This window comes from Convolutriloba macropyga, chromosome 13 (assembly GCF_964194025.1).
Source record: "Convolutriloba macropyga chromosome 13, txConMacr16.3, whole genome shotgun sequence".
Classification (NCBI taxonomy): domain Eukaryota; kingdom Metazoa; phylum Xenacoelomorpha; order Acoela; family Convolutidae; genus Convolutriloba; species Convolutriloba macropyga.
Genome location: NC_134480.1, coordinates 18,691,671 through 18,713,924, shown reverse-complemented (window position 1 = coordinate 18,713,924; position 22,254 = coordinate 18,691,671). Strand labels below are relative to the sequence as shown.

The window sequence follows — 22,254 nt, the reverse complement described above, 5'->3', positions numbered from 1 at the left end:
TGTTAGGTAGCAATACGAAGAAACATTAGACCGGAAACTAAGATTAAATAAAACAAAGTGCAAGTAATGGGCAATAAATCTGGTCTCAACAGAACAAAGCCTGTAGATTGCCGAAATAGCCGCAAAAAAGACTTGCGTACCGTAGAACACAATAATGAGTTATAAAATTAATAGCGCCGCTTAAAAAATGAAATAATTTTCAAAACTCAAGTTTTATAGGGTGAAAAGAATTTTCAAAAATGGATGGGTTTGAACAAGCGATCTACGTGCGCTAGTCAATGCCTTCAACCACTCACCGATACGGCCTTTGTACGATCCAATTTAGATCGAGCAAAAAACAGGAAATGGAGCGTGAAAATTCACTGGAGAAATTAAATCGCTCAATCGAAAAAACGTTCTAGAACGAATCAAAGCGAAAATCTAAAACTGATCAACTGGTGACGAAAACCGGTCTGTGCAGAATTAAATTAGACCACAGAAGTCAAAGACTTTTTGTAAAATGCTGAAAAGGCGGAAAAGTTAGGTAAAACTGAACAAATTTCTGTCTGTTAAATATATGAGCCCAATAATGGCCGGCTAAAAAGAATACTCAGCTATTAACAATAGTTTTTGGTAATATAGGATTAATATTATGTAATAATAAAGACCTAACCGGAAGACTACAGAAGCATACCTTACATCTCAATAAAAGCCAATATGCTTTTGGGAATCCACAACATCTGCTATCATACGGGGAAAACAATCAATCTTCAATTACATATTGACCCTTAAATAGATGGACTCATATTAGCTCTGATCTATTGAGTCTAATCAGCCAGACCTTATAACCTCAAACAAATGAAAATTCCTTGATTATATATTAGCCCTGAACAAAGCATTAAATTGTACTCGACATATGTTTAAATTAAAACTTAATTTATTCAAAGCGAATACTCACATTCGAATCGAAAAAATCTGTATAAACCCAATAACCGTCTTCGAGTTGTCAAAAGACACGAGTACAATAACTGATTCAAATTTGGTTCAAGGGTAGTTAATAATTTATTGGCCAATCAGTTAATGAATTCATTTTAATTCATTGAACCTTGTTAGATATATAGCTCCAGCAAACCGTGAAGTTTTACTGGCTATAATTTTAACGAGAGGGATTTAGATCAGGAAAATATCAGACAAAAATGTTTTGCCTAAAGTAACCGAAAGAGACGGACAAAATTCGACGTATTGCTAAATTTTACAACTTTTCCCCAATCTCTACAAAAAGTTAGAGATTTCCAAAGAAACAAACCTGACTAAAAGCAACAATCACAACAATATACCACATTCACGCACAGTCACATTCTCAAACATTCCCCTAGATTTCCCATAGGCAAGGGAGCAAAAAATAAAACATAACCGACTAACGTCGGGCGAATTGCTCCCAAACGACCGGCGAGCGGTTGGCTTCGTCATTAGCTAGCCACGGTTTAGTGAGGCTAGTTTTAGCTTAATTGAAAGGGCATGAGATGAGCGCAACGGGGGACGGTGTGAGGGGGTCTTTGGCTGCACGGGGCCCTTACGGCCTGAACGATGTGCAGGGGTGGTAATGGGGTGCTAAAGTTGGGGAGGGGGGGGGTGGTGTTGGGAGTGGGGTCAAACTCTACAAACGAAATCTCCAAAACAGTTTCTGTGAATTGCATACTTGGAGACTAGTGAGCTGAAAACCTCTAAGAGAACTTAAAACTTTAAATGCCTACTGGGTGCTACCTTTTTATCCCGTTTTTGAGGACGAAAGGTCAAATGGATCAGACGAACAATCGCTCAAGCGAAAAATTGTATAAACATAAACCGACAAATGTCGGAAGAATTGGTCTTGAACGACAGACGAGGCAATTTAATTCGAGGGCTGTAGCCTAGATGAATTTTTCTTTATGGGTGCAAAAAATCTCCCCCGCCGGGATTCAAACTGACCTCCCGATCCACAGACTGAAGCACTCACCAATGCGCTACAAATAACTTACCTCTGCTATTCACCAACTCATTTAATATTAGCTTTACTTCGTAGCAATAGAGATCACTCAAAAATGAAGAACGAAAGCGAGAAAAAGTCACCTGAGAAGTCAAAGAATGTTTTAGCAGAAAAGCGCAAAATTGTCAAACGAAAAATTTGCATAAAAAACATCGCCGGTAGAATACAGGAAACGACTCGAATCGTCGTGCAAAACAATCTCTACCCTAAATTGGACAAAATCAGAATATCGGAAAAGAACACTAGAAATAACAAAAATAGTAGACCAATATAACATAAAAAAAGCGTTAAAATTTTGTCAGTTCAGTGGTGTGGGTAGGTACTGGTGGGGGGTTGGTAGGTGGGGGCATTTAGGTGGTGGTGCGGGTTTAGTTAGGTGGGGCGGGGAGTGGGTACACTGCGGGGGGGGTGTGGGTGGGTTCAGGGGTGTGGGTAGGTGGAGGGGTTGGTTGGTAGGTGGGGGCAGGTAGGTGGTGGTGGGGGTGTAGGTAGGTGAGTTGGGGGCTAGGTACGTTGCGGGGGTGGTGTGGGTAGGTACGTTGGGGTTGGGGGTGTGTAGGTACGTTGGGGAGGGGGGGGGGGCGTAAGGTACGTGAGGGGTATTTTTTTTTTTTGGGGGGGGGGGGGGTAGGTAGTTAAATGGGATCGAATTTTTTCAAATTGACCCCTTCACCTTGAATTACACTGTTACCAATTGCTATACATTACAAGCAACGCTATTGTTAAAGTCCAATGTTCGAAAACAGAAGTCAACAATCAAAAACGGAGGTAAAAGATCGAATAGAAAGAAGTCAAAATTCAAGTCATGAACAAATTTGCTTTCTGCTTAAAAAAACATAGCTGATAGAATACCGGAAACGACTCGAATCGTCGCGCAAAAATATTTCTACCCTAACTTGGACAAAATCAGAATATCGAAAAAACACTAGAAATAACAAAAACAGTAGACCAAAATAACATAAAAAGCGTTAGCATTTTTTCAGTTCAGGGGTGTGGGTAGGTGCTGGTGGGAGCGGGGGCTCTGGGTGGGTGGGGGCAGGTAGGTGGGTGGGGGGTGTAGGTAGGTGGGGTGGGGGTAGGTAGGTACGTGGGGTGGGGGGGTAGGTAGGGTAAGTGGGGGGGGGTAGGTAGTTAAATGGGATCAAATTTTCTCAAATTGACTTCTTCACCTTGAATTACAGACTGTTACCAATTGCTATACATTACAAACTAAGCTATTGTTAAAGTCCAATGTTCGAAAGCAGAAGTCAACAATCAAAAACGGAGGTTAAAGCTCAAACAGAAAGAATTCAAAATTCAAGTCATGAACAATCTTTCTTTCTGCTAAAAAAAACATAGCAGGACAAGTCCCGCAATACAATTCAAAAAATTGAATGAAAAACTTAAAAGTACTCTACCTGACCAGCAGCTCAATTGAAAAAAGCCAGCCAAAACACAAAAAAAATCATCTCGAAAAATTGAGAAACTAAAACAATCAAACAAACTAAACAAAAATATACTCATTACTAAAACTTTTGAAGCTTCTTCCCCTTAGGCAAAATTTCATCCCTTTAAAAATACATGTTTCAAAAATATGTTAAAGACCATTTTTTGTTTTTGAAATCGGTCCAGTATTATATCTGCATGACCTGAAAAAATTCATTGGCCCTTGAAGATCGATTAACTCAAAAATGACCAAAATTAAGAAATGAAATCAATCGCAAAACTTTATAAAATTTTGCTGAAAATTGTGTTATTAATATCTTAGAAATAATTCTGCGTCTCTAGAGGCTAACCATTAACCCATTTCCAAGCATTAAAAAATTCATTGGCTCAAAGATTGACAGGCAATAATTTTTAGAAAAAAATCTCAAATTTCAAAAAAAAAATAGAAATTCGTTCTATTAAAATGTTGAAAACCGTTCAAATGCCCACTAGCAGCTATCTAATAACCAACTATCAAACCCTGGGTGAGGTTAGCTGCCTACTGAGGCAGCAAAACTGCATATAAGACAACTGTTTTGAAAAAACTTTTTTCAAAAAATTTCTAAAATTCGAGAAGCTAAATTTTTTATAACAAATCCATTGGAGCAAACAACCATGCAGTAACTTTTAATCAGACAGTGCAATAGGTTTTTTTAGCACTTGAGAATGGACAAATACCAAAAATTGACAAAAACTAGGAAACCTTGAAAAAAGTGCAAATTTTATATTAAAAAATGCCAAATTTCGGGACATTAAAATGTTGAAAACCCATCCATTTTTACTAGAAGTCTTGAAGTGCTCTATTGTCAAACCGCAAAGGACATTTCCCTACCCCTGTAGCTGGAAAAACTAAAAATGACAAAAAATTTCAGAAAACTTGAAAAAATAGCAAAAATTTGTATCATTTTGCATGTTTGTATTTGTAGTACCAAAACATATAGCTCATAAGATGGTCATAACAAGTTATTTTCTCTCGCAAAAAGTCTCCATCATTTTTCAAAAACTTCAACGTAAGACTAAAACAAAAAATCAAAAAAGCACAAAAAACTGCAACATTTTGAGCCCAAAAACTCCTAAAAATGACCTTTTAACGTTTAATTAAGGCCATCCCAGCAGCTGCACCACTCTTAAGCTCTTGAAGGACTACTGAAGCTCACTTTGGGCCTCTAATGAAACTTAATGCCCGCTGGGCTTTACCTGTTTATCCCGTTTTTGAAAGATCAAAGTCACTGAAATATGTGTGAAAAAAAGGACTTCTCCAATACTCCTCTTCGAGTCGTAAACACAGCGCCCCAATACAATTCAAATTCTTTGAATTGTAAAAAACCTGTAGAATCTCAATACTCCTCTTTGAGCCGTAAAAAACCTGTAGAATATCTATACTCCTCTTCGAGTCGTAAAAAGACACATACGTTTACAATAATTGCTATCAACTTCGTTCAAGAGCAATTAAAAAAGACCAACAGGACTATTATAATTGCTACAAACTTTGTTTGAGAGCAATTAATGACAAACTAAACTCTATGCTCCCACTATAATTTGATGTCATTTAATGGCTATTTGGTTTTTAAAATGACTGAAAAACACTTAAACGGAATTAAAAAGGATTGAATCAATCATTGGTTTATTCCCGAAATACAAATATATAAATCATGATTCCCAAAACATTTATACTGAAGGAAAATAAAATTGCATAATATGAGCGTAATTATATTAAAGGCTTTCAAAGAATTTTTTGTGAAATCACAAGTAAAGTTAGTGATAGTAAACTTTAGCAATATTTATATTTATACACTGTCAACCAATCTATGCTTATGACTTGGTGAATATATCCCAGCAGGCGAGGTGCTTCTAAACGAGTATTTTCCGCACAAATTCAGCACAAACGTAGTTATCTTTCTTAGTAGCAAATTCATCTGTTCCGTATTCTTAGAATATACATTGAGGAAAATTCCTAGAAATATTACAAAGCCTGCAAACACGTATTGCACAGTAAAGGGTTTGCTGAAGGCCAAGAATGATATGACAATTGTGACTGCTTTTCTGCATGTAGTCACTGTTACAGCTATCAAAGCTCCGTAAGTCACAACTAGATCAAGCACCAAGTTAACACCAAAGTAGCCGCACATTGAGAATAGGAAGGCTTGGAATAATGTGTGGGTGTCCATGAGCTGAACAGCTTCTGTTAGTTTTCCTTCGAATACTACGACCACGAATATGTATCCTACTCCAATCAAGTAAGAAAAGAAGACAACTTCTGTGTTCGCAGCCGAGTATTTCTTCATGAAGAGTTCCTGGGCATTGCCAATGATGGCATCAGCGACCAGAGCGGAAGAGATGATGACAATTCCTGTGAAGTGGAAGTTTGGCTGTACTGTGCTGTCGGCTAATGAGAACCAAATCAGACCAGCACACAATAGCCACATAGCTGAAACAGACACACTGATGAGGACCACACAAGCGTTGCTGAAGTATTAGTCATCTCTTTTGAATTCCGATTGCACGAAGAAGGCAAGAAGAAATTCTTGAGCAAACAGCGATAATGATGCTGATGATTACGCGAAAGAAAAGACATGTAAAATGACGTAGAAGTAAGAAGACACGAGAAGATGTGTATTGCTCTTCAGTTAGCGTAACAAATAGAGGAGAATTAAAAAGCTAGGGTGTTATCATCCCACAAAACGCTATGATTCTGTGCTCATTTATGTCAAGGCATACTAGCGCTACCATGCGTGCATCTATCAAACATAACCGACTAACGTCGGAAGAATTGCTCTCGAACGACTAGTGAGAGCTCTTAAAATCAAATCCAACCTGCTTCAGTCGGGGGGAGGGGTAGCCTAAATAAGACTAAGAAGTTCACTAGGGGCTTCAAATAACCTCATTAGAGGTAAATATACAACACTATTAAAATGTAAAGTTAAAAAATGACACCAACTTTGGCGAACTTATCAATTGACTTTTAGTATTAAATTGTCGCCAATTAAGTTCAGCTGCTTGAAATTGAGAGAGAACTTTAGATCACGCAAAACGCAAAAAGTCAGGGGCGTAAAAGTCACTCAAAATATCGAACAACGGTCAAGCAAAAATTTTGCATTAAAGACCCACGTTTTTCTCCCTGAGAGCAATTAATAGTTATTCTAAGAGCATGTGAATTGACCATTTACTCTCGAGTTAATCTATGGTCCAGAATAAGAAACCAAAGTATGGAATAGAACAAAAAAACAGTTCAACTAACGATGCGGCTCAAGCAGTTGACACACCAAGATATCTCACAATGCAACCATAAAATCGGGCCTTCAGTTTACAAGTCAGACTAGCAAACATAACCGACTCACGTCTCTCAAACGACCGTCGAGTGGTTAACTTCATCAGTAGCTGGTCGGGGCTTAGGGATGCTAGCATTGGGGGGTGGAGTCAAGCGATGGGGGAAGTAGGGTTGAGAAGGCTGGAAGCGAGGGGAGTCCAAATGTAACTGCGGGGGTCAAACTTTTAAGATTAATAACCGCCCTTCACATGCAATTAATTCTCTCCTTAAAACAGTATCGATGACGCGTACTTAGAAGCTATACTGAACGGCAAAAGTAAGTTAGCACCCCCTATTTTTACGAAGCAAAAATACAATTTTCAAGCCAGTATCACTCCAACTTAAAATCACATTCTGAATGCAATTTTCACACCATTGATCCCCTACACTATTCCTCTCGCCTACCAATGAAATTGAGATAAACCGCGACGTTCACTTACCAAAAATCCCATTGTAAAGTTGATGAACTTCATCCAAGTTTCACATTAAAAAAATTGTCACAAGATCATAATTTCTGCAAATATTTTATCTCTCTAATGCTTAACACAAGTGAAAATTTAGCGAAAGTTGAACAAATATGAAAATAAGGAATAGCATAAGTGATCAATGGTGTGAAAATCGTATTCAAAATATGATTTTAATTCGGAGAAAACATTGCTTCAAAAATTGAATTTTTACTTCGTGAAAATAGGGGTGCTAACATTCTTTTGCCGTTCAGTATAGTAAGGCTCGAAGAGACCTGCTCAGCCACTTAATGCCATCCGGGCTGTACCAGTTGTTCCCGTTTTTTAGGACGAAAAGTCAAATGTGTCAGACGAAAATTCGGTCAAGCGAAAAATCGCATAAAAAAGACTACATAAAAAAAGACTACAGCAACTTTGTTTGAGAGCAACTAAATATATTGGAAAAATTTTGGTCGCCTCCTCCCTCCTCCAAATCCTTAATTTTAAGACTATTTCCAGTGGTAATTAGCCTCATTGGCCCACAATGTTTGCGAAATACTGAGGCGGAAAAATTCCATAATTTAGATGCATTTATCAATCCTCCAGATGCCCAAAAAGAGTTCCGGCACAGTTCAATTTCAACCTTAATCTTTATGAATTTCTATAAATTGTTTTCCCAATTGTTTTTGACAGTCATTAAAGTTTCCATGTTCGCGTAAACAGTGGCTGCAATATGTCTTCCCAAAACAATTGCAAATCGTGGGGCACAGTATAGACACTGCTTTCATCACGCTTCAGTTTTGTTTATCAACTTCCGTGACTATTGTTAACGTCTAGATTCAGATTGATGTGTCATACTTGTTTAAGTATTGGTTAAGTGACTCTGCTTGAAGTCACTGAGAACTTCTGGCGTTTATCGAGAACCGCGAAGCGTTTCGAGATATTAAGTAAGAACTTCGAAGTGACTTCTTCAGAGTCACTTAACCATGCTTAAAACACAAAACGCGCACGATTTAAAATGACAAAAGTCAACGGAAGTCGACTTCTGGCTAAGTATCAACTTTTGGCATTCTGACTTCTGGCACTGCAGACTTTCGGCATTTTAAAATGTGGACGTGAGTGTTTTAACTAAAGTTTTCAAACCAAACAGAATGCTCAAATGCGTCATCAAATAGATCAACTCCTTTCTCAAAATTGTGTATTGTTTCAGTTTAGTTACTTACGGATCGAAAATCCATGTGAAACAGGTATCAAAAGTAACATAGAACGTTTAGCTCAAGTTATATTGTATATGAGACTGATCATTTTAGTGTCCAATAAAATTTTCTCTATTTATAGAGATCTTTCCCCTGGAATTCACATAGCTCACTGTTTTTGGAACAATTATTCTAATTTCTACGGACGAAAAACTTGATTATATTAAAAGTTTTATTCTGAAGCTGCGATGCAGTCTCAGTCTTCAATGTAATTAGTAACACGATGCAATGAGGGGGTGGGGGGCTAGTGTTTAGAAACTAATTTGGCTAAGTGTCAACCAATCTGGCGTCTCCACTGTTAGTGTATAATGGCCTCACATAAAAATCGGGGGCTCAAATGTGGGCGCTAAGAATTCAAACTGGATATAAAATTTGAACATACATTTTGTTCTCGCTTAACTGGAAGCATGTAAGTAAATTTCCCATTTTTTTGCGAATAGTGCAATAGGGAAAAGGTGACACGCCTAGGATAAATACAAAAGATGCCTATCGCAAAATACATGTCTGTTTTTAACATAAGAATAATTGGATCATTTCCGTTTGTGCCTCCCCCCCCCCCCAAAAAAAAAAAAAAATTACAGAGCACATGCCATTACATAGTAAAGCATGTAAAATTAAGGCACGAGCGTCTGGGGGGAGGGCGCAAATAATATGCGCCCACTAAGCTGGGGAAGGGGCACAAAGGGACGAGATCCGAATAATTTAATTAATCCATAAAAAAGGAGCAAGATTTCATAGATGAATTTTGTTTCAACATCAAAGCTCTTCAATTCAAACAAGACGCATGGAGCAATGAAAAATTGTTCGGCAGTTGATGGCTTACCAAAGTAGTCAATGAGTTTGTACTTTTTCTTTTGCATGAATATGCCCCCGATCATGACAGGGATGAGTTTGCAGCTCTTGAAGATGACTTGAGTGGGGTAGTTGAGGTATCTCAGACTCGTGTTGGACAAGCCCATTGTGGCCACTGTGAGAAAGGCCAATAAAAAATAGACTTTGATTGGGATCTTGCGTACCACTCGACCACTCACCCCGAACTCACATAGTCCTGTAGAGACAAAACGTGTCCGACAAACCTATTCCATTTTTACGCGAAAGTCAAAGAATTTTGAGCCCTTACCTATCTTGTCAAAATTGAAAACAAAGTGCATTAAACCAAATCATCAATTGTTTTCCTAGTTTTGCATACTGGCCAACACAATCGTTTCTTAAAAGACCATCAGGTCACCTGTGTTCAATAGTTCTTTGACCTACGCAATACAATCAGGTCTTACTGCATAAGATTACCTTTCGACTCAAATGGAAAAAAACTGACGGAGAACAGCAGCTATAAATAGACCCATAAACTTTCAACGCAAGCGAAAACTAAAAGCATACTAATGAACAACAATTGCTGATAATTGGAAGTTTTAAATTTGACCTCTGAAACGTACGTTACCATTTGAATAATATTGTACGGTCAATACTAACCGAAGAGGACATAGAATGCGAACTGTATCCATGTGAGGAACCATCCGTATGGTTTGAGCTCTTTCCTTGTGAAAAGGGCTTCTTGCAGCACTGCGTAGCAGATATAAGTGATGAAGACTAGCACTGTCATTCCCATGAAATGTAGCGTTGTGCCCGGCTTCGGTTTCCAAGACTAAAACAGCACCACAAACAAACTTAATTCCTCAATGAGATAAAAGTACCAGAACATAGCTGGCAGATCGCCAGAAAATAGCCGCAATAGCTTCGTAGATCAGCAGTCTCAAAAAACAGTAAAAAAAGACCAAAAAAAATCGTTTTTTCATTGAAGGCTGATATGTTATATTTTGATTAAAAATCGGTATAAGTTTTGCTGCCTCTATTAGCTGATCTCAAATAACCTTCATTTAGAGTGACACACACCCATTTGACCTTATCTCTTTGAATTAAAGTAAATAAAAGTCAATTTCAAAGTGAGGAAGTCATTTTTGTGAGTGAGGTAAGTCAAGTGTGACCAAAAATTTCATCACGCAAATGACCAAACAAAAATCGCTCCACTAAGAGCGAAAATGACGTCACGCACGCACTTCAGTTGAAATTGCACGAACGAATGAACAAAAAGCAGATTTGAAGTGGTTGTGACGTCATATGGTCGTAACAAAAATCGCGACGACGAAATAAAAAACAGGACAAGTCCTGACGTACAATTCAAAGAATTTTCATTGACTCAACAAAAAACTAGAACTAGAACGGACTAGGAGTGAATTCGAAAAACCATTTCTAAAAATCAGATAAAAGAAAACAAAAGGAACAGAAAATCAATGTCAAAATGCCGCTAGCGAGAACAAAAAACTACTAGCGAAAAATGTAAATTTGATTCTAAAACCTAGGGGTAGAATGAACTATGAATGGATTGGGAAAACCATTCACAAAAAAAATCCTATCCAAAAATTGATAAACAGTTGAAACCAAAGTGAAATTGCCGCATGTGAACAGTATTGACATCTAAGGTCCAAAAAATCTTCAAAAAAATTTTCAAAGAGGTCAAACACTCTTGTAGCTCTGCGGTACATATCACTGTTCAGCTTTCAAACTGAAATCAAATTGTCACAAGAGGACACAACTCATGGAAAAATTAAAAAAAACAAACATCAAAAACAGATAGCAAACAATAAAAAACAAACCTCATCAAATCACTTCTAAGAAACTGCCATCGACAAGTACCAGCTCCGCCAAATTTCAGAATATCAGTTTTAAACTTCGTACTTCTCAAAATGTGAAATATCGTTCTAAAACTGTGATCTCCCACCGTGATCTTATGTCTCCAAAACAGTTTCGGTGAATCGGACACTTAAAGTTTAGTATGGTTAAAGGCTCTGAGAGAACTCATTGCCCTCCAGGCGTTACCTGTTTATCCCGTTTTTGAGGGTCCAAAATCGCATTAAAAAGACCAACAGGACTAATAATTTGCTACAAACGTCAATTCGGGTGATCTCTATGTAATTGCGATTAAATTTCTCTCAACTTATTTTTTTAATAAAAAGCCAAGTAGTTCTTGAGTGCATTGATAGTAAGCTAGCTCAACTAAAGCAGGCTAGACTCACTCAGTCAGGCAAAACGGAGAACGCTCTTTACGAGTTCTCGAGGACTAAAATTCAGATTGGCCAGTCAAAGAAAAAAGCCAGTAAGAACTGCATGGAAAGACCAATACTGCCCATATAAATGCGGGAAACATTGATTGACACCAATTGAAAATATAAATGATAAATTCCAGTCAGGTAAAATATCGACAGGTCACCCGAGAATTCAAAACAGTTTGAGGAAAGCATCATGTAAAACAACGGATCCACACACCAAAAATACCTAACAAAGTAAAGCTTTTGATGTCACTTCTAACTTTTCACCTAATTTTGAATTCGGTTGGAAAATCAGTTTAATTATATTTAGGTTCAAATTTCTTAATAGCAAAAACGTGAAATAGATGTCAATGAAAAAATATATAATGACCAAACGGTGCTATTGCATATCTTATTAAAAATAATGGAGCGAAGGAACACCACACCTTTTCAAAAATACAATTCAGACATATCCCACCTTTAAAACTTCAGAAAACATAGTTCAGTGATAATAAGGTATAAAACAGTGCTTCATGTTTTTCAGTGAATCGCAGGCAGTCTCACAGTTAAGGACGCTAGCTGAACAGATCACTGCCGAAATAAAACGAACACCTGAAGTTGGGATCTTCACTTCTAATCTTAATTGAATATCAAATTCAAAGATACTTTTACCAAAAAAACTCAAATTGGCAGACAGTATGAAAATCGCAGCTGTCAAGTTAAATTTATTTAAAAAGGAACACATTAAGTCCCGAAAAGATATATAAAGTACATCATGCCGGTAGTGTATGTAATAAATAAACAGAAAAAAGTAATTTCTGAATTGTGAACACCGAATGAATTGTGAACATCGAATAATTGAAATGGTAGATAGATAGATAGATAGATAGATTAATATATAGATAAGTAGCAACAGCACACATCATGAACTAAATTTAAATTCACGCCACGTTAATTGACCGAACTGCCTTTGGCCTAGGACCTTCTTGAATTTTTCTAAAAAGAGCTCTATCTTTTTTGGCAGTTACAGAAGATTTTGACAATTTTTCATTCGCCCGCAAAATTTTATTATGATATCTTACACCACTATTGATCACCCCCTGTTCAATGTATTTAGTTCTAGCAAAAATTTATTTTCTGATTTTCTCGTCCGATAGTGAAAAAAGTTGGCCGTTGTTAATGGAATGCCAGAAACATTTTTAAATGCTTGCTTTCTGAAATTGAAAATTTGTCTGTGTATCGTGCAACCCTATGTTGTATTAACATTCGAACAGATAATAATTTATAGATCAGTTAACGATCGTGAGAGGAATCAAATTTTCTATGATTGTAGCAAGCTTTGACTGCCCGGTTTAATTGTTTTTCGAGAGTTGTTATAAGATTCTGAGATAATGAGCACAAAAAGTACTGCTGGATATTGCAGGTGAATTATAACAAGAGAGTTAATCAGTGTTTTTCTTAAGCTTTCAAACTGACGCAGTTTCGTACTGTATAGAATAATTTCATGCTTTGTGCCATACTTCGTTAAATATTTTTTTACCTCGGATTGAAAGGTGATTTTTTAATCAATAGTAACCCCAAGATATTTTACTTCCCTTAATTCTATAACCTTTTCTCCATCAATTGTAACTGACATATCTTTAGATTCCATGTAGCCAAAAATAATGAATTTCGTTTTGTCAGCATTGAGCCTAAGAGAATTGCAATCAAAGTAATTAATCAATTTTTTGACATCCTTTCCAAGAATTTCGAGATTATATTGAACCTTTTTTCGGATGAAAAAATGACTGTGTCATCTGCGTAGTTAACATATTAGATTATGTTGAATTGTAGGTCGTTAACGTAAATATGGAATAAAACGGGCCCGAGAATCGTACCTTGCGGAACCCGTCTGATTAGTTTCAACCAGTTTGATTCTTCATTGTTTATCTCAACACAGTGAAACCTATCACTAAGAAAACATTTGATAATGTTCTTGGCTGAATCGGCAAAGCCCAAGGTTTCGAGTTTTGCGAATAAATTCTTATGGTCTATCGAATCAAACGTTTTTGACAAATCGAGGAAAACGGCTGCAATATGATCTTCTCTATCGAGCTTGCATCGTATTGTTTCTGTTAAATATACTAGTACGTCTATCGTTGAATAATTTTTCCGGAACCCAATTTGCGTTTTGTTGTAGATTTTAGCTTTGTGGAGATATTCTTCAATTAGCTCTTTAAGCAGTTTTCAACTTTTGATAAGGCAGTTGTTAAAGAGATTGGACTTTAGTTCAAAAGATTGTCACTATCATCTTTCTTAAATAGCGGAGTGATGTGAGCAAATTTTAGTTGCGAAGAAAATTTTTTGGCTTCAAATATTGATTGAACAGAAAACACAACGATTTGGCTAGTTCTGGTGCTCCTAATTTAAGTGCAAAAGTTGTTGTTGGCTTTGCCAGTAGCTACCTACAGTTTGGGGAGGCTAGCTTTAGCTTAATTGGGGGGGGGGGGGGGGCTATGGGGGTCAAACACTAAGAACCGTCGTTTACACCATGAATTTATGCCTCGTCTCCGAAAAAATTCTGTTGAATTGCACGCTTAGTCAAGTCAGCCGAAAGGCTCTAAGAGCCCTTAGTTTCCCCCGGGCGCCACCTGTTTATCCCGTTTTTGAGGACCAAAAGGTCAAATGGGTTAGACGAAAAATCGGTCGAGCGAAAACTTGCACAAAAACACAGGACTAATATAATTGCTATGAACTTCGTTTGCGAGCAATTAATTATCATTTTTTGCCCAAAAATGCCTCAGCTTGTAATCGGAGTTATATTCATTTTTCACCTTTTCCCGTAAACCTTAGCGCTGCTACTTGGCATCATCAGACTATGACCGTGAGGACCTTTTGATGACCCAGCAAGTGGATTGCGTTTTTCTGTGGCTTGGTTAATTACAGTAATGCTCATACCCTACTTGAAAACAATTTATTATTGTAAGTCTAGGGCGGACAAGAATTGCAATTTGGTGTACCTTATATGCCCTGTAAGATGTGTAGAATGACTCGGATGAGGCAGCCCCCATGTTGATACTGAAGGAGCTACTAGTCACCATGTTGTTGTTGTTGTTTACCGATTCCTCTCTTTTCTCGATAGATAAACCAATTTTCAATCGATCTTCAACTGGGTCGGAGGATTTGGAGTCGTAGCTTTGATTAGACTCGATCGCCTTCACTTCACCTGGAAAGGAATTGTATTTGAGTATTTCCTCTGTCTGTGTCTGGTCACCTGTGTAATCAATTGGAAACCCTCGATCCATAATGCTGCCCATTTTATAGACACAACTAATAATCTAGTGATCATAACAACTTTGGAGCGTTGTGAAGCATACTAAATGAATTATAACGCACTTGATGATAAAAAGTACACATCAAGCATTAGCATAGATGAAAATTGAGTTATGCGTATGTTGTACAAAAATGAAACGACAGAGCGCTCATTACAGTGCAAAATTACAGTCATGTAATAGTAACATTTCAAATGTGACTTTGCAGAAAAAGTCACTTAAGATTGTTGAAGTCTGCATTAGTATATTATGTAGAAGCAAGCTTGGTGCATTATATGTTTCAAAAGAAAGGCCTCAGGATAATTAAATTCAATGGTAACGTATTTTCCACGCAAAAATAGGATTGAAAAAAGCTGCAGGAGGCATCGTGTAGCGTGAAGAAAAATGACAAATAGTGAACATACCACACTATAAAGTGTACAATACTTTTAATTTCTACCAAATATATGCGGTACATTTCTCACAAATGGAAAGACCATGGCAATATTTTATTAAATATTTATCTAGCATGGGAAATACTGTAGCGCATATCAATTAGTTTCAAAACATCAGGTCATCAAATGATAGAAATACAGCGCTAGAATAGTATTTTTTCTTGTGTTCTTGCCATTCTATACTTGCATGTAGCACGACTCAAAAAAAAAATTCTCTCCCAGCGAGAGGTGACAAACAAATCAGCTGTGTGTCCCATTGTGCGGCGCAGTCGTTTCCCTAACAGTCGTTTCTACATGCAAAAGAGTTGTTAAAAGTACATGCAAAATGTATCATTGTTTTCAACACATCCAATGATTAAAAAAAACCGGGAAAGAATGGCAAATGTTCAAAATACTTATCAATAGCTTTCATGTAAACAATTTAGAACTACTGGTTGCAAAAAGCTCACGGAAAATTGGGGGAGTTGGGGTGAAGCTATATCTTGAATACGATCGGCTATTGCAGTATCTCATTTAAGTGATTTATTTGGTATTCGCCTAATTTCCACAAAACCGTAGTTCAGAATTTCGGCCTCTCAAACCTCCTTCCGCCTAATCGAGTTTTCGCCTAATATCATCCGCCTCTTTTTAAAGTCATTTAAAGAGAAAGTCAACATTGATAGAAACTTGATCATGCAACTCAGCTTAAAAGTCACTGCATAGGAGCACCCAAATGATCCCACGAATAGAAAAACGGCATAAGAGCAATGAAAAACGTAAGAAAGCATTGAACTAAATCGATTTCGATTTGCCACACGGAAACTTTCAAAATGAAATACAAAGCCAGAACGAAGCCTGGATATAGACATTGAAAATAAATTGCGAAAACCGTAGAAGTGAACCTGCTTGACGTAAAAACTCAAAAATTTATTCGAACGCCATTTTCACACTCAAAAAAATGGACGGAAAAAAGTTTGAAGCCATATTCCAATTTTCGCGTGATTATTATCACTACTCAATTTTGACTTTGATAATCATCAAAATGTGGGAAAAGTATTATAGATTGACGCAACTTCCGTAAACTTTGAAATGAAACACAAATTCATAGGGTGCTGGTTTCAACTCACAAAGCAACTTACTGCAATATCTAATATAATAATCGTTGAGATACAATAGCTGCTGTAAATCTCCACGTTCCGTATTGTCCAACTTTTGGACATCAAAAACGAACAAGAACGTTGCCAAATTGTTAAAAAGGAGAACAGCCCTAATAAAACTATCAAGAGTAACGCTGCTGGTATCATAATGTTTCAGAATCACAGAGACTAAGTTGATGCTGCGATGAGTTCGGAAAAGGTGACTCAAACCTGCTCTGGAAACTTGCTCAACGTAATTAAGTATCTCTTCAAAACAAGTCTTCCAAATTAAAGACCAAAACTCATTGAATGAATTACAGCTCTCCGTCAAGATACCTCATGAATTAGAAAACAGTCGAAATAACTGATCACTTCAATGGGGAACCATGCTTCTTTCAACGATTCAAAAACAATTCTCTTCCAGCGCGAGCTGACTAGAAAATCAGCAGCGTGCCCATTGTGGGGCGCTAGGGCTGAACACTCAAAAGCAACACAAAAACTTGGTAAACATCATTGGGGCAAATCTTCGCAAACAAAAGTACAACAACTAACTTCGATGCCCAATTAGTCATCAAAGCAAACAAATTGATCGTCTGGAGCTTCAACAAGACCTTGGGGGGCGGGGAACAATCCATTTGCTATGAGTTGTACTTAAAAAAATTGGTCTCAAAAATCTTGAGGAAATAAAAAAAATTTGATAAATGAAAAAACTATTGAAATTCCGAAGGTCACCTCGGGTCCTTTTATCCTCTGATTTGGAGGAGCTGGTTATCGTAGCCGAAAGCCGTTCACAAGTAAGCAGATTAAGCAAAATTACAATTCATAATCTGAAGTCAACAGAACACAAGCTAGCGTCACGGTTTCAAGTCCGTACACTGCTTTCGCGGCAAATGCTAAACACATCGGCTTTCAACTGCCAAGTTATTTCTTCGGAATTTGCAATCACCGTGCGTTGAACTCTTGTCAGTTCTCTTCAATGATTTATCTGTAAAAACGTCTAGAGTTTCTCCCACGACAATCGCGGTGCATACGTTATCAACATTGTCACAGATCCTACTCAGGTAAAAGTTTAGCAAGGGAGAGTATCCATTTCTCAGCTGAGCCAATCGGATACGTGCAATTCGTGGCAGCATTTGTTCTGTTATCTTTGGTGGAGGTGTACCTAGTTGCTTGTTGTCTTTATTCAACTGGGTATGGACCATGTGGCGACGAATACTTTTGAGCGCATTTTTCTATTCCTAGCGATTTAATTGCTCTTTATTGTTTGTGTGTTGTTTCACGCGATCCCTTTAAGTATCATTTAGTGTCGTTCTCATGGAACATAAACTGGTTGAAAAGGTTGTTTTATGAGCAGCATGATGGCTCTGATAACTGGCGGCTAGAAATTGATCTGCTAACATTTCTGTCAGCTTTAATAGGCAGCATTTCACCCTTCCTCATTGTGTAAGTCATTGATGTCGGACATATTTACACAGCCAGTAACTGTGCGAAGAGAAATATTTTGTTGCATTTGTAGGTGGTTCCAGTTTGTATTGCTAATTGTGGAAGCCCAAATGGGAGCACCGTAGTTCAGTACGCTCCGACCGATAGCTTTAAGTCACTGAGAGTGTCTTTTTTGTGCAGCCCCAGTCACTACCAGCAATCTTTTCGAATGTTATTTCGCTTTCGTAAATTCTCTTTGGTGATTCTTACATGTTCTCCAAAACTGAGCATACTATCAAAGATAACACTCAGTATTTTGACTTTGGACTTACTGGTACTGGTGAATTGTTGACAGTGAGGTGTGGGTCAAATTTGGCCTCCTTACTCCAGGTTGTGAACATAGTTGCACTTCATTTTTCAGCTCATATATTAGGTTTTATAATTTTTAGCCAGTCGTGTAAAGTATTTAGGTACGGAGTTACCATGTCGCGTAATTTTTCAACCTGCGGGTGAGATGCAGTTAAAGTTATATAAACAGCGTAAGAACTGATGTTTATATATTTCGGGGGTCGAGGCAGCTTGCTCATGTAGATACTGAAGAGCATTGGCGAAAGTACATCAACTTGAGGGACACCCTGTTTGAATTTTCTCCAGTTTGATTTTTATTGTTGTATTCAACATAAAAAAACCTTCCTGTGAGTATGAAGCGACACATCTTTTAGTACTATTCGATAGTGGTGCCTCAATTATGTCTCTTAGTAGTAGGTTGTGATCCACCGTGTCCAAAGCGGCGCTGAGGTTTATGGCTACCAGTAAAGTACGGTTGAAGGGTATCTTTTGATTAAGGCCTTTTTGTATATTATTGGTGACAATATTGAGAGCTGTTGCTGTGAAGTGCTCAGGTCTGAAGCCATGCTGTTCTTTAAGTGGATATTCTATGAGGTCACTTAGTAAGTTTTTCTGTTAGTTTTGCAATGGGGAAGAATAGTGCAATTGGTCTAAAGCTTTTAGATTCGTCAGGGGTTTTCCCGGCTTGCGTAGGGCTATAACCCGGCAACTATCCAGAGGTTCGGGATTTTTGCACTGATTACAGAAAAGTTCATGGTGTCAGTGAGGCATCTCAAGGTTATGGGGCGTAGATGGTGGAAGTGATTTGGCGCTATACTATCTGAGACCAGAGCCTAACTTCTCTTTGTGTCTCTTATAGCTTCTATCACTGTTACAATTAATCAATCTGTCCTCTTTCCAGTTTCCTTATTGTTCTTGGTGTATTTCTTTTCTGTTTTTCATTTTTCTTGGGGTGTGGAGTGTATTGTTGGTTAAAATTGTCGGCGCATTTCCTTGGATCATAGTGAGTGGTTTTCTTAGCATCAAAGTATATTGCTCTGTTTGCAGGAGGTTTAGCGTTAATTGACAAAAGTCCTTCTATTGTGCTCCAGAGTTCAAAGCTGTTACATCTGTGAGTAAGTGTTTGTACCGAATCAATCCAATTTTTGCGCTTTTGACTTTGAACAAGTTTTTTTATTTCACGGTCTAGTCCCGTTATTTTGGGGTCCCCTGGATGTTTTTTTAAATTTCATCTTTTTTCAGAAAGCTTTGCTGCTTCGCTGGGCAAATTGGCAACTAATATTCTTCTTTGTGAGATATGCTTTCCAGCCACTGCATTTATGGCTTTCCTTAAGGTTTTTCCCGCGTGGCAGACATTTGTTGGCCTTTGTTGTTTCTTCAGTTTTAGTTCAATGTCGTCTTTAAAATTTGGCCAGTCAGCTTTGCGGAAGTTGAAAAGTCTTTGTTGTGTGCGATGAGATCATAGGTGATGAAAAGATATATTGGTAAATGGACTGAGCCTGATGCGTACTCCGTACGCCAGTCGATGTTCATTGTTATGCTTGAGCTGGCAAGACTGATGTCCGGGTTGCTTTACAAGAATCAGTTACTCTTGTGCTGATTTTTTCGCTGAATACTACATGATTAGAGATATTGTAAATTGCAATATTGTTTCCTCTTGTGTCTTCCGGTAGTTTCGATTGCCATAGAGGGCTATGAGTATTAAAATCACCGAAAAAAAGCAGTCATCTAATTCAAGTAGTTTACTGATTGATGTCTTGTATCCTGCATCAAAGCTAGACAAAGTTAGTATGTAGGTGTTTAGTTTTATGTTATTATCACCTGCGGTGAGTTCTATGGCTTGGACTTCTAGGTGTTTGTTAGAAGTTTAAGTTCTTGAAACAGAATCGTGTCCTTAATGATAAAAGCTACACCTTCACCTTTGCCTCTTTCTTTGGGCCTATTTCTCTGATTATGCAGTAGCCAGGTGTGCTTTTGAGGGTGGATTTTTCATTGAGGCCGTTCTCCTGGATGGCAGCTATTTGGATGTTATTTTGCATCCAGTCTATGATATTGTCTAGTTTTTGTTTGAGGACATTACAATTCAGTTTACGAATGTTGAGTTGCGTGTTGTCGTGAGTGGGGAAACTTTGCCTGGTATTTGCTTCTATTATCTCGCACTAAGAGCAGCGCTTACAGTCGAACCTGTTGTTCCATTGCTCTATAGACTGTAAGTTGGTGCAATTCAGGTGTACCCATCCTCCGCGGCCACACCAGACGCCGTGTTGATTCCAGTTGCTACGGTGACAAATAGCACAAGCCGTTGGGCCGGGGTTTGTTTCAATGCCGCCGAGGATGAGAAGATGGTAAAACCAAACTCTTCTGTATATTCACTCGCTTACGATATATCGTTTAAAATTGGCCAATCAGAGTTTCAGAATTAATCTATTAGCGCATTTTACATTAATTGTCGGCTAAATTTCATTTGTTGTCGGCTAAAGGCCCTGTCGGCCTTACGTCCTATATTTTTGTCCTCTTTGTTTTGAACGCTAGAAAAGAATTTAATTTCTTTCAGAGAACGCGATTTAAAGAAAGCACCCCCCTGCGCTAGAGGTAAATTGGCAATTGGGGCTGCAAGTCAACTCCAACATACAGCTATAAAAACTTAATGTTCACCAAAAAAATATAAAAAACATTCACTGATTCTAGACCTGCTATTAAGTTTATATAAGTTTAAAAAAGAAAAGTGAGCGTTTTTCGTTTACTTTTCTCACTTTAACTTGAGAAAATTCTCTCACGTTAACTTTAAGTTTTTAAAAATAAAACTTTTAACACTTCTTTAAAAAAAAACAGGCACCACCAAATGTACCTCAGTACTGAACCAGGAAATTGAAAATACAGGACTATTTTCAGGACTTTTGATGAATCATTTTAAAGGTTACCATTGATTTAACACGCACTAAAACGTCGCTTCGCAGTATGGCTTAACAACTTATCGATTAGCAATAGTCTTTACAGGAACTTGCATCCACGCAGGCGAAGATTGCTAAGAGTGGTAAGTGTAATTAATAGTGTGACCATTTGCGTGTTGAGTTGGCGTAGTTATACTAATCCCAAATATGGATCTTATTTGCCCTCAGGTTTAAGTTTCAAAAACAACTACTTATCCGCAAGTAGCTCTTTTTGAAACTTCAATCTACTGAAGGCAAGTAGGAGCCATATTTGCGATTTCAATATTGGACACAAAAAAGTAAAATTTAAGGTACTAACCTCTCGGACTAGAGCGTCAGCAAGGGTGAAAACACTTTCAGGCTTTGTCAGCCAACACAACAATTCACCACATTATTCAACAAAGTATTACTTCAAATTTGACGCAGCACTGCTACACAACTCTATAAACTGATGACGATTAGGCATAAAATCTGAAGAATTAAGTTGTGACTTAAAACCAACTATATGAAAATAATAAGTAAAAAGAAAACGATTGGTTTTAAAACTCTGGCACAGTAAGATGCCGTGCTTGAGTCAGTTAGCGTTCGCACATGTTTGCGATCAAAAAACGCTAGTCAGTTGCTGTTGCTTCAATTGTTTTCAACCTCGCGTATTCAAATACGTTTGTTAACAAAAAGAAGACGTCCAAGTCTGTTTCACATAATAGCAAATTTCCTACTGTATTCCATTTTCGCCCACGTTGAGGCCGCATCATATGATTTTTATAAATGGAATCAGATCTATTCTTGCCTTCAAAAAATGATTACGAAAAAGATTACGAAAAATGAACCTTGAGGTCCTGAAATAGAACCACTACAGCGCATTATTAAATGCCGATATACTGTCTCATCTTTTCGCTTTCAATTTACTGTATTTCAAACATGCCTAAACAAGCATTATTAGAATAAAAAACTTTTCAGCTTTTATTATCAGATTGCCAGATTTACATAACAGTTAATCTGAATATGTATGACATCACTTGTAAAAAAAACAAAAGATTAGGAATACTAATCAAGGGTTCGCATAAAACCCTGCAATTGAATGCTAAAGTGGAAAAAGGGGGTATGATCCACACAATGGAAGGAACACTGAACCC

General features: G+C 37.6%; 1 protein-coding gene across 4 annotated transcripts; it reads right to left on the bottom strand.

The window, feature by feature from the left end:
• Window positions 1–5,076: 5,076 nt before the first annotated feature.
• Window positions 5,077–21,589, bottom strand: LOC142351512 (adenosine 3'-phospho 5'-phosphosulfate transporter 2-like). Of its 4 annotated transcripts, none has more exons than XM_075403572.1 (5): window positions 21,438–21,589; window positions 14,558–14,811; window positions 9,946–10,117; window positions 9,299–9,523; window positions 5,077–5,897 (listed from the first exon to the last, which is right to left on the bottom strand). In XM_075403572.1, exons 2-5 carry the CDS (start codon window positions 14,636–14,638, stop codon window positions 5,257–5,259), a joined length of 1,119 nt encoding a protein of 372 aa, XP_075259687.1. In that variant the 5' UTR covers window positions 14,639–14,811; window positions 21,438–21,589; the 3' UTR covers window positions 5,077–5,256. The 4 variants fall into 4 exon arrangements, with proteins under 4 accessions (XP_075259687.1, XP_075259686.1, XP_075259685.1 ...); XM_075403571.1 differs by having other exon boundaries at window positions 14,558–14,763; XM_075403570.1 differs by lacking the exon at window positions 21,438–21,589 and having other exon boundaries at window positions 14,558–15,268.
• Between the last annotated feature and the right edge of the window lie 665 nt (window positions 21,590–22,254).

What these genes read in the sequence shown, in the direction of transcription:
- LOC142351512 (XM_075403570.1), bottom strand. Translation starts at nt 14,854, where the DNA reads ATGGGCAGCATTATGGATCGAGGGTTTCCAATTGATTACACAGGTGAC. An exon ending in CATCTTACAGGGCATATAAG is followed by an intron (nt 10,118 to 14,557) that starts GTACACCAAATT and finishes GTGCTGTTTTAG; the next exon opens with TCTTGGAAACCGAAGCCGGG. An exon ending in CAAACTCATTGACTACTTTG is followed by an intron (nt 5,898 to 9,298) that starts GTAAGCCATCAA and finishes TGTCTGTTTCAG; the next exon opens with CTATGTGGCTATTGTGTGCT.